The sequence below is a fragment of the Camelus ferus genome, chromosome 8, assembly GCF_009834535.1.
Source record: "Camelus ferus isolate YT-003-E chromosome 8, BCGSAC_Cfer_1.0, whole genome shotgun sequence".
NCBI lineage: Eukaryota > Metazoa > Chordata > Mammalia > Artiodactyla > Camelidae > Camelus > Camelus ferus.
The window spans coordinates 15,629,952-15,649,868 of record NC_045703.1 but is presented as its reverse complement, the minus strand read 5'-3'; the positions used below and the strand labels follow the sequence as shown (position 1 = coordinate 15,649,868).

Sequence of the window (19,917 nt, the reverse complement as noted above, 5' to 3'; positions counted from 1 at the left end):
TGCAAATTGTTTTTTCTGGGTTGATATTAAAACGTCTGACCTTATCACATATCAGCTACCATGTAGGGAAATGACCAGGAATGGTACTGAGGGAAAACAAGTTCATCTAGGATTATAAAGTTACCATAGTTAATTCACATGTGAATAAGAGCAAATGCACATCATATGCTTACTTTGTTAAAACCACTTTGGGGAGCAAATACGGATCCTCATTTCTCACAGAGTAAAGCAGGTACTATGGATTTTCAGTAGATACTTAGCAGAGTCTCCTTTTTCTTGTGTTTAGATACACTAGAATTGTTTTTGGTTGGCAATGAATCTGATCCTACGCCAATTATTTTGAAAAAGAAAGGTATTGCTTGGTGGACAGATAAAAATGTGAAATTCAGAAATCCCCCTGGAGGAGACATTCCCCTAGAAGAACGATTCAAAGGTAAAATATTACTAATATCCCCTAAACCATAATATAGGCTTGGTGTTTTAACCAAATACCTAAAATTTTCTGTCTTATAATCTTGAAAAAGTTTATGCTTTTTTAAAAAACTTTCCTTAACCTTATGCCAAGTCAGGTAAAATATGTAGTGTTTTAATGTACTAAAATTCTAAAGGAAATGTATGCTTTTAATCTTGAATTTCTCTGGTATTTTCTGAAAATTGTTTCAGCCATAATCCTTTAAAATTATGACAGTTTCTTTTAAGCAAGTTTTTATTCATTCATTAATTCATTCATTCGTTTGTTTATTTATTTAAATTACTTATAATGATAAACCCAAATTTATTTTTGCTTCTATGCCTCCTTTATTTCACAGTGTAATATTTTTTACCATTATATCTTTTCACTTAGTCATCTGCCTTTTGGTATATGCTCAGTAGCCTCCTCGTGTTCCCTCAACTGAGATATCCATCAAATCTTTGAAATTATTTGTTCAGTTGTTACATGAGGAATTGGTTTCTGTTTAGGTTCTGAGACTACCTTAGAGTATAATATCTTTGAGCATAGGAATAATATTCATATTGTGTATTGCATACCTTTGTTTTATTAGAGTGAATTTTCAGTGAAACTCTTAATAGAACTTAATATTTTGTCTCCCCACTCCCACCTCTCCTTTCCAAGGTACAACAAAGCCTGTAAACTGGGTTAAACCAGTATACATGCTGGATTCTGACCAAGATAATAATGGGTTCATAAATGAGGATTTTATTGTTTGGATGCGTACTGCAGCATTACCTACTTTTCGTAAGTTATATCGTCTCATAGAGCGGACAAATGATTTACATCCAACATTACCAGCTGGACGGTACTATTTGAATATCACGTACAGTATCCTTTTTCGGCCATGTGCACAGATTCATAGGATTTGAAAGGAGCATAGTCCAACTGTGTCTCCATTATGTGGCATGATACTTTGTGTTTTAGTTTTGCTTTCTGCATTTTTGTAAGAGTGTGTGTGAGTGTGTGTATGAAAAAGTCTCTTAACTTTTTCTTCTAGAAATGTCTTTAATTTTCATATATTTTGTACTAGAGTTCAAGCATATTATTTGGTAAGATTATTTAAAATGTAGATGCTAGAATTAGTAATAAGTTAGATATTTTTACAAGAGAGACTGTAGTTGAGCTTAATGCAAAGGCCAGTGAGTGTACCTAATCCTTAGCAAGTAAGTGTTGATGGGTACTGTTTTACTGTATCTTATGTAAGATACTAAAAATCAGTGAGTTTGCTGGTTCACATCAACATAATTGTTTGTACTTATCGCTCTGTTTACAGTCCCAAATAATAAACCGCTTTCATCATTAGCTGTATTGTTCCACCTTAATAATTTAGGTGTACTTTACAGTGCTCATTAATGTCATTTATTTCATCCTGACTGTATGTCAACATTATACCAAGTAATTTGCATGTATTATTTAATTCAGGCATCGTGGAGGCAGGTATTATCTCCGTGTTAACAGGAATACAGGGGCATAGAGCATTTAAGTAACTTACCTGAGGTGACACAGGTAATAGAAGAATTGGGGTCCATAATCAAGCTGCTGACTCCAACGTCTGTTGGCTTTACCATCAGCCACCACTGTAGGCTGCATCCCTTGCTGGTTCACTCAGGTAGTTGGACCAGTCCATATTGGCCTGGATGCAAAGTCTTTCCTAAGCTGAAAATATTGGGCACTAACTTTTATTCTAAACAAAGTCCTGCATCTGTTAACTTCTAGCCCTTTGCTTCTATAATCATGAATGAAAATTTCTCAGTTATTAGCATTTAAATGTTTGCTGATGATCTTTGCATTTTTGATTTTTCATAACCCAAGTTAGCTATGAGTATATAGTTTTAGTTTTATAATGGATTAATAAATGTTTAAATTAATAGACCTAATTTCAAAATAAAGATCTATTTGGATCTTTAGTGTTTTTGATTTTGCATCTCAGTACCCAAATGACTGTGACCAGATAGTGACAGACTGAAAGTGACCATGTTTTTGAAACTAGGCTCACATAGAAGCCATTTCGGACAGACCCAGCTCCGGTGCTGGTAGAAAGAGCATTATCCTGAGGCATTAGCCAAAGCAGAGGGCAGCCTGTGGCCTAGAGCACAGTCAGGGGAAGCCTTTGGAGCACTCAGAAGTTCTCAGTTGACAGATAATTTGCACCAAGAGAACTGTCAGGAGGAATGCAGACTATTTCGAAGATCGATAAAACAGGAATTAGGCCTGCAAAACATCAAGGGTTAATTATCAAAATTGGGGTAAAGTGGGAACTGGGTATTAGAATTAAGGCAGAAGCCCATTTTTTAGGTTTGGAATATAGAGACTGGCGTGGATGATTTGATACCACACCCCTTAGAGTATGGGTTAGTTAGAACACTTAAAATCATTCCTGCCTCAGCTTAAGATTGATTTAAGAGACTAGTAGAGTTGAACCTGTCATTAGAGTCATAGGCACATCTGCAGGGCTGGAGAGCTACAGAAGCTAGAGAAACAATTAACACTTGATTCAAAAGATGCTTTTGAAAAAGTCGTAAACCTTTTGCTTAGGGATTTAATTCTGTCTGCTCCTCTGCCCTAACTTTTGCCAAAATCCTAGAACTGGTCCGTGTGGATAGCTCATCCAGTATGTCAGTGCCCCATTTCTTAAATCTCATTAATGAGCCACCCTTCAGTTCCACTCTGCTTTAGCCAGGCTTCTCTCTGTGTCACACCATGAGTTTAATCACTGCTCCAGGTCAGCAGTGTGGAACTGCAGTTGACCTTGTGCTGAGTCCTCCCTGCTCTCGCAACTACCCTCTGCCACACTTGTTGTTTGGGCTCACAGAGACCTCCAGTCCCTTCATCCTTCCCTTTTCTCCTGGTCTGTCAAGCTTTTCCTCCTCAAAGAGTTTCACTGCTACTCACCTGAAAGATTTTTTTCACATTACATTTCTTTGTGGCCTTTTGCCCTCCTGTGTGATGATTGCAAAAGTACCTGAGAAATAATATAACCCTGAAATGTAGTTGTTTTTGCCTGTAAACTTTATTGATCTTTACTGCAAACATTTAATTTGCAAAATTGATCCTTCAGGATAATTTATTGTGAGTCAGAATGTGTGAGTAATGTGCCTGTGAATGATAGAATTATACCAATGAATTACAGACAATTAAATGTCAACTTTTTAAGTTGTATTTTAAAAATCAAGTAACTCGACCTGGAAAGCCTTCCTATACCCTCTTCAGATTACCCCGTACATTCATTTGACGGACGAAAACGGATGATCTTGAGCACTATTTCATGGATGGGAGGAAAAAATCCATTTTTGGGGATTGCCTACATCGCTATTGGATCCATCTCGTTCCTTCTGGGAGTTGTACTGCTAGTAATTAATCATAAATACAGAAACAGTAGTAATACTGCTGACATTACCATTTAATTTTATATTCTGAAAACAGATTTACTGCATGTGCATCAAGGCCAGTCGTAGTCAACCTAGCTTTCAAATGCTGATGTCTGGTTAGTATGTCATTTTTGAAGTTGGCACATAACTTTTTTTAAAAAAGCAGTCTTTGTCCTTTGCTTCTTCCTTACGGATGACTTATGAAAATATATGACGGGTATAAAACAGATTAGCTCTATTGATCATATCAACACTGTAACTGCTGACATGGCATCCCGATGTGTGCTTTTTGTTGGGACCGGCCAGATGATGCATAGAGCCTCTTCCACGTGAAATGCGTCTGCTGCTTAAATGTTTATGCTGTGTTGATAATATTATATTGACATGTGATACTGTATACGTGTGCCTATTATGTGAAGAAAGGAGTGACAAGATGTATGAGTATAATGACTTGCTAACTGTTCAGGATTCAGAGTTACAAAAAGATGAAGAAAGACCAAATCTAAATAAAACACTTCATCATTTTCATGTGTCATGTGTAAAGGCTTAAAGTACCATCTTTGTTGAGGTGGTTCATGTATTCAGCTTATCCAGTACAGTTCTGTATCAAGCTAGCTTAGCTTTGATTTCAGAGGCCATGCTTACTTGTCCAGCATAGGAATTAATGCTCATGTCTGAAGAGGTTAGGTGGGTCTCAGGTAGGAGGATTTAAAATTTCTCTTTCCAGTGGGTTAAGGTGTTGCAGTCAGGAAACCCAGCTCACTTGAATTTTTACATACGATCATTTCCCGTGAAGCATCCACTTCACAAGGGATGAAAGAATAGGTGAGATGGGAAAACTTTTTGGCAGACCTTCATCTGCTTCAACTGTAAACCAGATGTAAATGTTCAAAGGAGACTGTTTCTTGATACCCCAGGTATTTAACACTCAGAAATTTGCTTCAGCATTGGAAATACCTCAAACTTTTTATTTTACAGGTAAGTGTTTTGACTTAAATACTAACATTATATTGCAGAAATTTTGGAAAACGGTAACCTTCATTCTCTCTATATTTCATTCAGTTTTTACATACAGGTCAAATATGAATATGTACGCACATTCTCTTTCATTACGGCACCAATTGTTTTGGTTGGTTTTTCTAGGATGATATTTACATTTCCTAATTAAATTCTGGAGATTTTGGAATCTGTACATGATAAATTATAATATATATGCTTGAAGCTATTTTATTTTCTATTAACTGGAATTATTTTAATATTCCTTATTGAATAAATGCGTAATTTGTTTGCTATGGAACTTATTCTTGAATGTGAACTATTTTTTCACATGCATGAAATGTATATCTTAATCAGAGGTGGCTTAATTGCATTGAAATGGTTTTTTTTTTTTTCAAACTAAAAGAACTCATGTTTGTATAGAAGAATGCCTGTTTGAATTCAGAGTCTGTAATTGTTTCCTTTCGTTATATTTTAAATCAAAAGGTCTGTGTAATTATCAATTTTGATTAATATATATTTTTTTGAAAAACAAAAAAATTATGTAATGGTTAATAGTAGAAATGTGCCACACTTCTTAAGTTTTGTATAACATGAAATTCAGTTAGAAGAACTTGTAGTTCATAATGACTTTTAACAGGTAGAATATTACTTGCATGAGGTACTTACTGTATGATTATCCTGAAATTTCTGAGTGCACAGGTTATTTGTGTAAAACTTTTCTTTGTTTTGTCAGTCCTTCAGAATATTTATTTATTCTGATAATTGACCCTCTTGCACATGGCAGTTTATTTTCTGGGATACATCACTGGGGCGAGGGGCTTCTGCTAGTCTTTGCAGATTGAGTTGTGCTGTTTAAGGAGGACTGCCAACCTGCATCTCTTTTTCTAACTTGGGGACCAAAGGTGCCGCTAAAGCAAAGCTGAAGAGCCCTTCCAACACTTTCTCATCTGTGGTGAAGACGGAAGCTTAAAATGTGTTTGGAGTTTTGTCTGTTTTACAAGTACATTGATGGCCTAAGTTCTCCCTTGTCTCTTGCCATTTGAACTTGATTCTGAATGTTGCTAAATATGAAGAAGATGGAACATTCATACGGCCGCTGTGACGGAGGGGAAGGAAAAACGTTTCTTACGGGCATTATGCTCATCTTTGGAAACACTGATACTCAACTTTCAAAGGATCATATTGCATCTTAAGACAACTAGGTTAAGTAGGAAGTTTGAAAAATGCATTAACTTGCAGGAAATATTTTGATATATGAAGTTACCAATTGAAGGAATGATTTAATAAGTAAAAGCTAAGAAATGTCTTTGAAATTATAAAGCAGCTTAAAAATAAATAGGTAAAAGTAACTGTACTACCGAGTGGAGAAGTTTTCAGCCAAGAGGAGAGTCAAATGAATATTGTGTATTGGTTAGTAACAGTTTATTTGTAACCTTGATTGTATTAAAAGATAACTTTCTGTTAGTATGTTCTGTATTAATAAAAGTGAACAAAATTAATTTTGCTATATTCAAGTGTCTTGCTGAAATAACAGTGCCCCAGTGTTGTTGCTGACATTTAGTATTTAGTACTAAATTTTAGTCGAGGGTCACTGAGTCCAAATTTTAACATTTCCATGCCTAGATTAGATTACCATTTTCTGTAAATATTAATCACTGACAGCATTAACTGCAAGATTTGTGTCACTGAGAAATATTTGTTCTTACCAGGAAGTGGTCAGATTGTCCCCTCAGTTACAGGTAGACAGGCTGAATTTGCTATAGATCAAGGGGAATTTCTGGTAAACAGAAAATGAATAACTGGTAGAGAGACAGGGAGGATGAAACTGATGAAGTGGGCGGGGCACGTAGGAGGTGAAAAGCCAGACTGGGGAAGAGGAGCCGCTGAGAGGCAGGGTTAGTGACGCTGCTCAGCCTGCTCACCCACTTCAAGGGAACACCGCCTTAGAATTATTGTATGATCCTTTGTTGGTTAAGCCGCCAAGTTTTGTTCTTTGTGAATGTGGTTATTTTGATGGGAGGGTGGAGGGAGTAAGGAAGTGCTGTTTCAACAAGAATTTGGTGCATGAATGTTTGTTGTAGAAGTTTGATAATCTAGTAAAGTGTATTAGAGCTTTTTTCTTGGCCCATGACCCATTCAGTAAACATAAAAATCATATTTCCCGTAATGTCATTTGAAATTTCAAAATAAATATCATGTCTAAAATCACATCAGACCATCTTGACCTTATTTGCTTTTTTATATCTAAAATTCAACAAAGTAATGTGTACATGTTAAAAAAAAAAAACCTAAAGTCCTCATGACAAAAAACAGCAGTCCCTGTCTCAGATTTCTTTACCTTCTGGAGACAATTACTTTGACTTCAAAAATTGTTTCTTTTGGTATCTATCTTAGTGTATGTAAATAATATGCCTATTCTGCTATTGCTTGATTTAACTGCTTTAGACATTATTGTCTTCTTGATAATATTACCTGATGATTTCACTAACACGTACCTCCCCTTCTCTGATTATATAGTTATGCCATTAATACTTAATAAACACATTAGTTAATGTCTAATTATGACCATAAAAGTACTATAAAGTAAAGCAAAGCAGAGCCCATGATTATACTTTTATCATTTTATTTTTTCTGGAATTAATCACCTCATTTTTAAAATTTACATAACGTTCTGGAAGCCTGTCTTAAAATTTTTCTAGCTTCTCTCTCAGGTCCACCATCATCTCATCACTAGTCTTGAAGAGTTTTTGTCCCCAATTATCGGATTATCTGATTCCCTGTTTTCACTGGAAGGGTCCCTTCTGCATTTGCCATTCTCTCCGATCTCTCCTGGTTCTTTTCTTGGCCGACTGCACAGCCATTATCCCAGGCCTTCTTTTTGTCACCCTGTGTTGGATCTGCTGTTGCCTAGTTTACTCTCTGGTTTACTGGAGCACTAGGTTCCTAAGACACGTAAAGCGTCCTAAGAAGTGGTATATAAGAAGCAAATTCTCTGAGTCCTTGCATGTCTGAAGTTTCCATTTCCACTCTCACATTTCACTGATAGTTGACTACATGTACAATTTTCAGTTAAAAATAATTTCCCCTTAGCATTTTGAAGGCATTGCTTCAAACTTCTCTCTTCTAACTTTCGTTGTTGCTTTTGAGAAATCCGATCCTATCCTAGTCAGATATTGGACCTCCTAGACTGATTCTTAAGTTTCTTCTCTTTTTCTCCAGGTGCTTTGTCTCTTCTTTCTAGATTTCTTCATTTTGATCTTCCAACATTATTTTTCTATTGAACTTTTAATATTAAAAATATATATATGTATTTAAAATATTTAATTTTTAAGACTTCCTTTCTGTTGTTTCCAAAACAAGCTAATCTTAACTCGCAGATAAAATATCTTATTTTTCTGAGGCTATATATGGATGCATATATGTTTTCACTTTTCTTTCCTACTCTCAGCACCAAGTTATGTTGTTGCTGTTTGCAGTTTTTCATGGAGGTGACTTTCTTTGTTTCTCTGCCTAGTCTCAGGGCTCTGTCATACGTGAATGGACACTGAAGACTCCCTGAAAGCTATTTGCTTGTGGGCAGTGCTTGAAAGCGATAGGCTTCACCAACAGTGCTACTCGAAAATGCCACTCAGTGAATTATTTGTTCCTGCTCGTGACAAAATGCTTAGACAAGTAATAAACAGTTGGCAGGTCAGCAACTCTAGGTAGACTGAATTTTGAGAAACACTGCATTAGGGAGTGATTGTCAGGGAGCCCATCATTTGGCTGGAGGCCTTTTCTATGGGACTGTTCAGTCTCTCTGGGCAAGAATTCTCTAGTCTTCTGCAAAAGGAAGGGGTTGGACGAGGGTCTGGCTCACCCTGCTTTGAACTCTGCTTCTGCCTTTTCTTCCGCCACAGCTTCTGTTCTCCACTTGACACCTATTTCCCTAGACCCGGCCCTTTGCATGTGCCTTACGCCTGGTTGTCTCCTGTTGCTTTTTCCAGATAAAAATTCTCTTTTCACCTGTGGGAGACAGTGATGGAGGTGAGAGATTGTGTTTGGCTGAGGGATAGCACAGAGATCTCTGGGGTCTGACTGTTCTGCTGTAAACAATTTTCAACTAGTCATTTTCAGGCCCATACCTTGACTTCACCCTTTACTATAACTTTTACCTTCATATCTGAGCTTTCCAGGAATTTTGGAACCAATCAATATGCTTCTCGTTGGTATCCATCCCCCCTTCAGATTGCAGTTTCCTCTCTCCTCTCAGCCCTATCCCATTTGCTTTCTGTTTTCCAGAAATCTCCTCAAGTTGCTTTTTCCTCTTTCTGTCTCCTCTTTACTCTCCATCCTTTTGGGCTGTCTTTTAAAAAAATGTCTTTTAGACTATCATACAGTAAACTTTAGTTGTCTTCTTGTAGGGTACGGTTCTGTGAGTTTCAACCCAAGCATAGATAACCATCATAGGATACAGAGCAGTACCAAAGCCCCCAAACCTCCCTTCTACTATATACCTTTGTAGCCACCCATCCTTCCATCCATGCATCATCCCAGGCAGCCACTGATCTCTTTTTCATCCCCAGAGTTTTGTCTTCTGAAATGTCATAAATGCAGTCATACCACATGTAACCTTTTGGAACTGGTTTCTTTAACCGAGCATAATGCCTTCATGATTCATCTAAGGTGGTGTGTCTAACAACACCTCATACCCTTTCAATTCCTTTTCTTCCATTTTACTGGAGTAAAAGGGAAAAGAGACAAATTCTTGGGGCCAATTCACTATCTTAAACCAGAGCCACCTTGAAGCAACTTTGATGATTTTGTTACTTTTTTTTAAATCTCGAAAGATAAACTTACTATGTACTTGAAGTGATATTCATGGGAGCTTGTCTGTATGTCACAAGCTCTTCCTGCAGGGTGATGTGGAAGAAGGTCGAATTCACCCTACTTCACTTTCTCTGCAGAGACTGGCATTGCCACTTTCTTTCAAGGACAAGAAATGCAGGGGAAAAAAATAGCTTGACAATTATATGTCAAATTGCAGTTGAATCAGTGGTCTAAAATAATCCCTGGGGTGTGTTGTCTTCCTTTTTTCACAACAAAGCTTGTAAAAGAGGAGTTCATATTTTAATGTCATCTTCAGCACAGCTGTCACCCCACTGTTGCACTATAATCTCTTCACTGTCATCTGTGTCTAAAAGATGCAGTAGAAAGAATATGGTTTTTAGATTCCCACTGGCCTGGCTTTTACCTAATATAAACTGTATCTTCAGATTATCCTTCAGATTACTTAATTTCCTAAACCATTTACTTTACTATTTCCTTGTCGGTAACATGGGAATTTTAATACCCACTTGACAGATTTTGTCTTGAGGAATAAGGAAAGTGACAGATGATATGCATTTAGCACAAATTATAGAAAAATGGCACTAGATGAACAAGTCCCACTTCTTTTTGTCAAATCAGATGGACTCATTTCATACTAATCCCTAGTTTCTCTTATAGTCCTCAATGTGGGGACTGTTTTAGGAGTTAAGCCAGAAATCTTGCTCTCCTCTCCAACTTCTCAATCCAGTAAATCATGACCCTCTGTTGATTGGTGAAGGTACTTCCTCACTGTTGGCTCATCTCCTTATCTCCATCCCTTCTTCTGCACCTCCTTTGCTGCTGACTTGAGGTTTTCGTTTCCCTTTGGATCACTATAGGAGCCTTCTAATAGACTCAGTCCGTGGTAATTTATATCCAGTCCAACCTTTCACCACTACCAGAAATGATCTTGAAATAGAGTTCTGGCCCTTGACTATTTGCTGTTTAAGCCTTTAAATGGCCCTAAGGAACCTTCAGGAGATAATTTAAATTCACCATTAAAGTCTCACTCCTGTCTTCCTCTGTTGCCTCATACCTCCTTTTGTCCTTCTGCCAAACCAGACTATTTGCACGCAGTTCCCCAGATCACCTTCTCTTCTTTGCCTCTGCATATGCTATACCTTCTGCTTGGATACTTGACCCATCTCTCCTTACCCAACTTTTCCTCTTATAGTAATAGCTTACATGTATTGAATTTTATCATTTAATCTTCACAGCTACTTGAAGATGGATACTAGTATCTCCATTTTACAGATAAACAGGTATAAATAGTGAAATTTGCTTCATATCACTTGTCAAGTGACAGATCCAGGGTCTGTCTGACTTCCAGGTTCTTAACTATAGCAATATTTTTTCTCTTTTCACTCCATCTAGGCCTGTTTTACACTTCCTGCAGTAGATCATGCTTGGTTCTAAATCTAAGTTATTAATCATGTTCTTGCCCTAGGTTTGGAATGCCTTTTAATCTTCATTTGCTCTAAATTCAGTCTTTTCAAAACTCTCCTAATGATCACATCCTTCCTTGAGTTTCCTGTAGCAACTTCTGCTCTACTGATTACCAGAGACTCATTTTTGTCTGCATCATAATTTACTATTATGTGTGTATTATTTTTGTATTAAATTATATGCTTCAGGAGGTCAGGGATTTAAAGTTATCCCCTGAGCATACTGCAAAGTGTTGCATTCATAGAAGCTAGCCAGTACATTATAGTTCAACAATTGCTGTTTTATGAAAGTATTTTTCTCACATAAGGATTTCAGATCCAGAGATAAAGATCATTAGCCCCGATCCCCAACTTAAATTTGAAAAGACTGAGGCTTGTAATTAGATAAATTAATAATAAAAGAATACAGCAGTTGAGACCACCAAATGTTTCCTGATTCCTAACTATATAATAATCAAAGAAAATAAGCAATTATGTTGAAATACTGTCTTTAACTAGTAGTTTTATACATTAAACTTCACATGAAGCTGTTCCTACTACATTTTTTTTAAACTATTAAGTGGATTAAGGATGGTCCCAAAACTAAAATACATCGCAATCACACAAAACTATCCTGGCTTTCCTCTGCTTTTTATTTACAGATGCTGTAGGCAGGATCAAAGTAAGGGTTATCATCCTGTTTGTTTTTTAAAGAAAAAGAAAGATTGTGATTTGGTAACTTGGCATCAGTAACAGTGAAATATCTTTTCACTTAGTACTTTCACATCTGATGTCCATCTTACAGCAGGGGTCAAATTTACCATTACCTACCCCAGATTTCCCACATAGCTAAACAGCATATTGCCAATTCTGTTATGATGTCAAGAGCCCCCCGAAAGAAATATTTTTCAACAGAAGAGCCATTTCCAGTAATTTTCTAATATGACAAAGAAACTGATGTTTGAGAAAGGAACCTATTTTGAAAATAACTATTCTGCTTCAGAGGATGAATTTACAAATCAGGTAACAAATTTCAAGTGTGCCAGGGAAGCTGAAGTAAAGTTAGATAGACATCCAGGCAAATTTCAGCCATGTTTCCTGTCAGGATAGTCACAATGTACAGAACAAGGAGATGATGAGTGAGGAACCCTGGGACTGAAAAATGTTTGAGAGAATTGCAAGTATTAAAGATTTTGTGAATTTTTATACTCAGTGAAATGAGCTCACTCTTTTGTGCAGCATACTAGTCAGTTAACTAGTATTTATGGAGCATTTTCTACATGCCAATTACTATTCTAGATGCTGGGGATACATCATTGAACAAAATAAAGTTTGAAGCAGAGTCATTATCTAACTTAAGTCCTTAAAGGGATCATATCGCCGCGTGGAAGGTAGTGGCAGAGTAGAAGCAGGGAAACCAGTTAAAAAGGCTTTAGCAGTAATGCAAGAAAGAGATGATGGCTTGGCCTGGAGTGGTAATAGCAATGCAGATAATGAGAAGTGGTCAGAATCAGATTATATTTGGAAGGTATAGCCAACAGAATTTTGTAATGGATCAATTCCAGGGTATGATAGAAAACAGCCAAAGTTTGGGTCTTGAAATAAAATTGCAGAGGAGAAGGCTTGGAAAGTAGAATTCAGTTTTGGTCATTAAGTTTCAGATGCCCATTAGACATCTAAGTAGGAAGTCTGGAATGAATGCAAAAGAAAGATCAGATTGGAGAGCTGTCCACGCACCAGGGATATTTCATCACGTTGGATGAAACCACAAAAGGGATGAATGTAGGAAAGAAGCTGTAGTCTGAAATTTAGAAACTGAGAGGATGAGGATCCAAGAAAAGAAGCTAATAGCAGCTGCTGAAATAGAACCACCAAAGGAGCAGCATATGGAAGTCTCATTAAGACCATGTTTCAAACTATACACACGTTATACTGTATTGCATATATGGCTTATTTCCAAATTAAAAATTGAAAATTTATTGTGAGGGAATGATCAGCTGTGTTAAATGTTGCTGATAGATGCAAAAGATGAAAATCAAAACTGACAGTTTTAAGATTAGGAGGAGTGGAAGGGAAGACAAGTATAAAGAAATCTGTTTTGTTTTGAAGGAGAAGGGAAATGGTATGGTAACAGATCAAAGGTGGTTTGTTTAGTTTGGGAATATGTTTATAGGCTCATGGAATGATTTAGTAAAGAGGGGGAAACTAATGGCATGCATATAGGGATCTGCATCTACTTGAGAATCTATTTTATGTGAATCTGGTCTTTTGGAATAGAGCCATAAGGGTCCTAGATCTGTCACCCACTATTATTAATTCATCTGTTGGTTAGTAGATTACCCCCTTTAAGTAGTCCTAAACGGAATAGCAAGAAATTCACATAATCTCTGTTCTTAAAAAGTTTACAATCTAGTTGGCTAAATGGAGAAAACATAAGAGCATACACAAGTTTAACAATTCAGATTATAGACAATCCCCTTTAAACAACAACAACTCTGTGCCCCAGCATTGGCACCTAGTAATTGTCCTCAAGCATTTACTTACAGTGAGTAATACAGAGTGGCAAATAAACCAGGTCCTTTCAGTCCCAATCTATAGAAGAGATGAATTGGGTATCTATAATTCATAAATATATAAATTTATAAATTGAGTATTTATAATTGATGAGGAAAAGAAAACTGGGAATAGGTAAGATGGTGGCATCTAATCTTTATAGATTAGAAGTAATAACAATTTCAATATTAATGATTTTTATCTACGCATTTCACCTATGCTGAACCCATGAACCATCAGCTTTCTCTTTGGAATAATTATGAGTTCGTAAAAAGGTGGAAGATATTTATTGTATAGGGTAGACAGTTTTATATTTACACCGGGTTGGAGTTGGGCACTTGTCATAGACGCTTGTAATGTGGCATTATGTAAACACGGTTGGTATCTGTACTGTAATAGCTATGCCACTCCAGTCATGGAGAGTGCCCTGCTAGACTGAGACAGCAAGACCCAAGAGTCCAGATCTGCCATCCAATTTCTGGTCCCCCAATTAAAAATGTCCCCTCTTTTCAGCGTTTTCCCAGCCTGAGAAACGAGCCAACAGCATCCACGATTCCGGCCACTGGGGAAGACCTGCGTGCAGGAGTTCCGCAGCATCGAAAGGTACAAGAAGACAAAAGCCGGTATGCCGACGCGGCTCTGTGCAGCATCCTCTCAGCACAAGGAACAAGAACATCCTCACCACAGTTTCCTCGGTGGGAAAAACTGACTGTATCTGTGTAAGAGGAGCTCTTCTTTTTGTTCCGTACTTCATCCAGCTTCACAGAGTTCGACCAAACCAGTGTTCTAAACAATAGCTCAAGGGTTGCTGAGAGCTGTACGCCTTTCTCGTTCAAAATACACACGCTGATTTTCTATGCTGGTCTGGTCTCACATTAATTTTAGCCTTTATCTAAGCTAGTTAGAAGAGTACGCAACGCCACAGTCCCCGCCTCGCAGGTCGCAAAAGCAGTTCGCTTCTCCGCAGCCTCCGCTCCCGGGGCCGGCCGCCTGCACGCCACCGGCTGCTGAAGAACGAGATCGAGGCATAGAGACGGCCCGCCGCCTAGAGCGGCCACAACTGCCCGGCCATTCTCGCTTTTCTCTCGCTCTCTATGGTTAGGAGGGCAAGCTCCTCCTCTGCCCGGAAATAGTTATGTTCCCAGACACTTGCGCAAAACCAGAAAGTAGTTCCGGTTCCGGCGTGTGGATTTTCGTTCCTGGTAGTCAGTTGTCACGGTTGGTGAGCAGCGACTGAGGCAAGATGGTGCGGAATCTGCTGGTGAGGATCTTTTCTCTAGGCATTTATGATGTGGGGAGGGAGGGCTGGGAGGGGAGGCTAAAAGGGCCTCTCCTGGGAGGGAAGGAGGAAGGGAGGAGGCGGCTTCTGAAGTCACCTTGGTCCATGTCCTTTTTGCTTGACCTTATTTTCCCTTCCATGCATCACTCTGGCCCCAAGCTGTGCTGGGAAGATGTAGGGAATGGCGAAGCTGGCGAGGTGACCAGAGGATTGTGCGTTAGACAAGCGTGGGTTCTTAGTTCTCATTCCTGACCTTGTGGGCCCAGGTGGGAAGTTTCTGATACCCGGAAGCATCAGACACTGAAGGGTTTAAATTTCAGTGGTTCTGAGCTTTGTGAGCGTCAGAAGGCTGTTTAAAAAACAAGTCATTCAATTTTGGCTGGGACTTTAGGAGCATTCATGGCCGAATGGTCGTGTTGTTTCCGTCAGGCAGTTCTGCAGTGTCCTTTACCCCTCCACCGACTTTGAGAGCATGTGAAATATTTTCCCAAAATTTTGAAAAGAAGGAAAATGTAACAGTGGTCGTTTTCTTTGGTAATTTTACAATGAGTTTTTACTTATCTTCGCAATGTCATTTGACAATGGAATGCACATTTGTTGATTTAATTCAACTGAATATGTAATGCAAGTTTCTTTGTTTAAAGATTTATACCCTACTATTGATTTTTAGAAAAAATGTAATGAGGGAAGCACTTAACTAGAAATCATGCCTGTTTATTTTGATATCAAATAATAGATTTTTAATAATATGGTAGAGTATTAAATAAAAGAAAATTCTGAGCTTAGTGTATTTTGTAACCTGTCTTTATTTTTGTAGTATCTACATACCAATATATTTTCCTTATATAATGCTACTGCTTAAATTCAGGTAAAGATCATGAATTTTTTTTTTCCCCTCATAATTTGCATGAATTGCTTCTTAAATGTGGTCTTTGGGGACTTCAGAATGTAATATAAAGAAACAGTGGCAGGGCAACAAATAAGAAAACCTCAGTGCTTATCTATGACTTTGTTATTGACAAATTAGATATGTTTTAACTCTCAACTTCCCTTTTCTGTAATATTAAAGATTGGAAATGGTTGAATTTTGAAGGTTTCTTTAGGCCTTAAGTCTGCTTAATATATATGGATTTTTTATTTCAGGCTCTTCGTCAAATTGCTCGGAGGACCATAAGTACTGCTTCCCGCAGGCAGTTTGAAAATAAAGTTTCAGAGAAACAAAAGCTGTTTCAGGTACTGAAATATTTTATGGGAGATTGTTACTTGTTATAGTTAAGAGTACCAAAAGTTGGAGATAGGGAGTAAATCTGGAGATGTCTGATCCTTAGCAATCCTGTTGTATTAGCAAAAGAATAATGAGAAGCTGTCTATTGATAGCTAACTGAGCATTTGCTATAGCCAGCAGGCCTTTGGGAAAGCAGAAGAAAAGAGGAGGTAAGGGTATAGGCCAAAGGCACTTTCTTTTGGGAGAGTCATATTAGGTTAGCACTCTTTGGGGTAATTGTACTGGAATTGACAAATAGACTGTAGGAAGGGCCTAGGAACAGGACAAATATGTGTAGAAACTTGATATATGTCAAACGTACTATTTCCTGTCAGTTGGGAAAGGATATAATAAATTAGTATTGGAAAAATTGGCTATTTTGAAGAGATTAAAGTTACATCCCTTCTATATTGCATATTAAAAGATTAATTACAGATATAAATACTTCTCCCTCAAAAAATATTAAAATACAGGAAAAATCTTTCCAGTTTTATTGAGGAATGATTGACAAGTAAAAATTGTATACATTTAGGTTGTACCTGACTTTTTTTAAAGTGTACAGTGAGACATTTAATATATCTATGAATGTTTACCACAGTCACGTTAATCTTTGGGGTCATCCTAAGGAAGTCTTTACAAAGCAGTAGAAGCTATAAAGGAGAAAAGTTGCAAGATTTGATGACATGAAAATTGTAAATGTATTTATGGTTACAAAACACAATTGACAATTTGAGAGCAAATTTTTAAAATTAGCAACATTTTTACTGTTAGCAAAAACTTAATGTCCTTAATATAGAAAGAGCTCCTACAAATAAATAAGAAATGCAAATTAAAGTGACAAGCTGCTCTCTTTTTCCCTGTTTGTCTGAATTTTAGGAAGATTTAAAATAGGTTATGTTAGCCAGGTGCGGGAGATATGTGCATTCCTATATAGTGCTTTGATATATGCTAGGTAGTAGTATAATTGGTACAGAAATTTTAGAGGATATTTGAAAGTATCATTAGAAACAAACCACGTGCCCTGTCATCTAGGACTCCCACTTTAAGAGTCTTTCTGCAGAATAGTAGCATAAGTATTTAAAAATAGGAAATAGGCTATTATTCATTACAGGATTTTAATACCCCAAACCCTAACAACCTAAATACCCATTAACAGAGGACTGACTAATTGAATTATGATTTTTTGGGGGGTGGCATAGTGGAATTCTATGTAGCCATTAAAAGGAACAAAATAGGTTTAAATGGACTAACAATGGTTTTTAAGATATTATTGAGTGAAAAATAGTGTGTGATAGACCATTGTATAACACAATCTCATTTTGTGTATTAAACAAGTATGTGTATGGATTAGAAGATATGACAATATAAGCATTAAAAAATTAAAGGTGTGTACTTGGTGTTAATAGTGGTTTTCTAATGAGGAAAGACTTAATGGGACAGAGCAGTTTACCTTTGTAAGTAGTTAGGTTATCAGTGATGTTTTGTTTTATTGTGATCTCTGATTTTTCATAAGTAAAATTTTAAGTGGTAAAAAAAAAAGTTGTACCATATATACTACATAAAGAGAAAATACTTAATTTAACAGATATATTAAATATCTACTATATGCCAGGTACTGGATTAGGAGTTAAAGATATAACTTATGGTTATGAACCAAAACCCTCTCCCTTTTTTTTAAGGGGTAAAAAACTTCCGTACAACTAAATCTAAAGTGGAATAATTATTGCTTTTTTAATAAAGTTGATGAACTCAGTAACTATATTTTCACAACCTTAATGTTTATATATGTTCCTTTGAAAGGATCTCTTTTGGATCTCAAATTAACTTTAAAAGAAAGAATGTCAATTTTTAGGAGTTCTTATTTTAAAAGTAGCTGTAGAGAAAGAATCAGGAAAATTATAGTCCTTTTAAATTTTGATATTTAACAGACTTCAATTCCAGGAGGTTAAGGAGCCACTTCATTTTATAAGAATGAATTAATTTTTTTTAACTTAGCTGGAAACAAATGTCACATGTATTAATTATTCCTATTTTTTTTTTTTACCTAGGAGGATAATGGAATTCCAGTGCATCTAAAGGGTGGGATGGCTGATGCCCTCCTGTATAGAGCCACCATGGTTCTCACAGTTGGTGGTAAGATGTTTGGAATGCTTGCTTTAGTGTAAAGTCATAGCAGGGGTAACTAACAACATCATTGCTTTCACCATGCCAGTATTTTAACACAGGCAGTCTGTTCCCAGAATCTGAGGTCTTACTGCCTCACATATAATGAACAACTCAAGAAGGTGTTGGATACATATTGTAGAAGAACATTTTAATTTTTTTTAAAAAAAAACCAATAAAGTTTGATAATTATCTCATGAGAGAAGTGGCTTTTGGAGTGGGCCACCGGTGGCCCTGCTGGCCTTGGGAGGAGCCAAAGATAGCGCTCTGCCCCATCTCCTGTAACAGGGTCTCTTAAACATTATGACTGTGATGCATAATAAAAGCACATTTCTTATCTAAACTCTGTATGTACATGTTTGAGACAGAAACGGAACCTTGTACAGCACAGAGCTTACTCTGATTGTGTGTAAAGTGCTTTGATATTTCCCTGTGGTTTGGGCAGGCCCGTTATTCAGTGTTAACAGTGGGCTATCACAGATTGGGGTGCTGGGGGCAGCTAGGAACTGGGATGATTGCCCGCCAGGGGAGAAAGGAAAACGATGTTAGAGTGATTACCGGACGCTCGTCCTATTGATAGGAATGCCACATACATGGATTTCTGTAACCCTTGTATTACGTCTGTAATGTATCCTCACATTAAAGATGAATAAATTATGTCATTTACCCAAGGTAATGCTGCTTGTTTGTGGAAGAGCTGAGATCTGAGTCCCAGTCACAGAGTCCCCTGCTTATACCAGGGCGCCTTCTTTGGCTTACTTGAGTACAGGGAAGGGCGTTTATGGACAGCAACCTGGTTGTGACATTTGGGCTTCCTTAAGATAAAGTCCTAAATTATTTTTGGCCAACATGACTGTTCCTTAGACATTTTGGTAATTAGTTTTAAAAATAAATTTCTAGTTATTAGAAGTTCCTACTTTAAATTTATTTTAAAATTATATGTCACTCTTCCTTGGTTTTACATTGATAATATACTTCAGAGAAGGCATGCATATTTTTGACCTCTTTTTTGGGCTTTTGAATCATTCTTAGCATTTTTCAGGCAATCTTAGGTTATAGTTTCTTAATCTTTAAAAATGTTTTACCAGTTATTAAGTTGACAGATAAGTTATTTTGCTGCATCTAACAGGTTCTGTAGAAGTTAACTAATACTAAAACTAAATTAAACGTATTTTATTTGTATTTAAAATTTTGCCAGCACCTATCAGAATACTTTTTATGTTCCCATAAAAGTAGTCTAAATGCCAACCTTGCCTTTATATTACAACTTTTTAGCTGGAATGTTAGGTGTATACATTTACATCTCAGGATTTCTTACAAGTTCTTTCTCTGTTTCTCCTTTTTCAGGAACAGCATACGCCATATATGAGCTGGCTGTGGCTTCATTCCCCAAGAAGCAGGATTGACTTCAGTTTATCCTCTCAGCGATCTGTGGACCAGTAATCTGACAATAACTGAGTTCTTCTTTGGGGATCAATATTTATTGACTTGTACTAACTGCCACCAATAAAGCAGTCTTTACCATG

General features: G+C 37.0%; 2 protein-coding genes across 2 annotated transcripts in view; both read left to right on the top strand.

The window, feature by feature from the left end:
* The window catches only part of TMEM30A (transmembrane protein 30A), a 34,461-nt gene extending 27,393 nt beyond the window's left edge, over positions 1-7,068 (top strand). The window contains exons 5-7 of the mRNA XM_032484488.1: positions 287-433; positions 1,115-1,321; positions 3,704-7,068. Coding sequence (XP_032340379.1) covers positions 287-433; positions 1,115-1,321; positions 3,704-3,897 — 548 coding nt within the window. The 3' untranslated portion in view covers positions 3,898-7,068. The remainder of the gene's footprint in view (positions 1-286; positions 434-1,114; positions 1,322-3,703) is intronic.
* A 7,724-nt stretch (positions 7,069-14,792) lies between these two features.
* LOC102509827 (cytochrome c oxidase subunit 7A2, mitochondrial) lies at positions 14,793-19,917 on the top strand. Its single transcript, XM_006182083.3, has 4 exons — positions 14,793-14,946; positions 16,108-16,197; positions 18,277-18,361; positions 19,739-19,917. Exons 1-4 carry the CDS (start codon positions 14,929-14,931, stop codon positions 19,795-19,797), a joined length of 252 nt encoding a protein of 83 aa, XP_006182145.1. The 5' UTR covers positions 14,793-14,928; the 3' UTR covers positions 19,798-19,917.

Bases quoted from the DNA above. Each gene is read 5' to 3' on its own strand.
- LOC102509827 (XM_006182083.3), top strand. The intron at 16,198-18,276 runs GTACTGAAATAT...TTTTTTACCTAG, and splicing joins AGAAACAAAAGCTGTTTCAG to GAGGATAATGGAATTCCAGT. The intron at 18,362-19,738 runs GTAAGATGTTTG...CTCCTTTTTCAG, and splicing joins CATGGTTCTCACAGTTGGTG to GAACAGCATACGCCATATAT.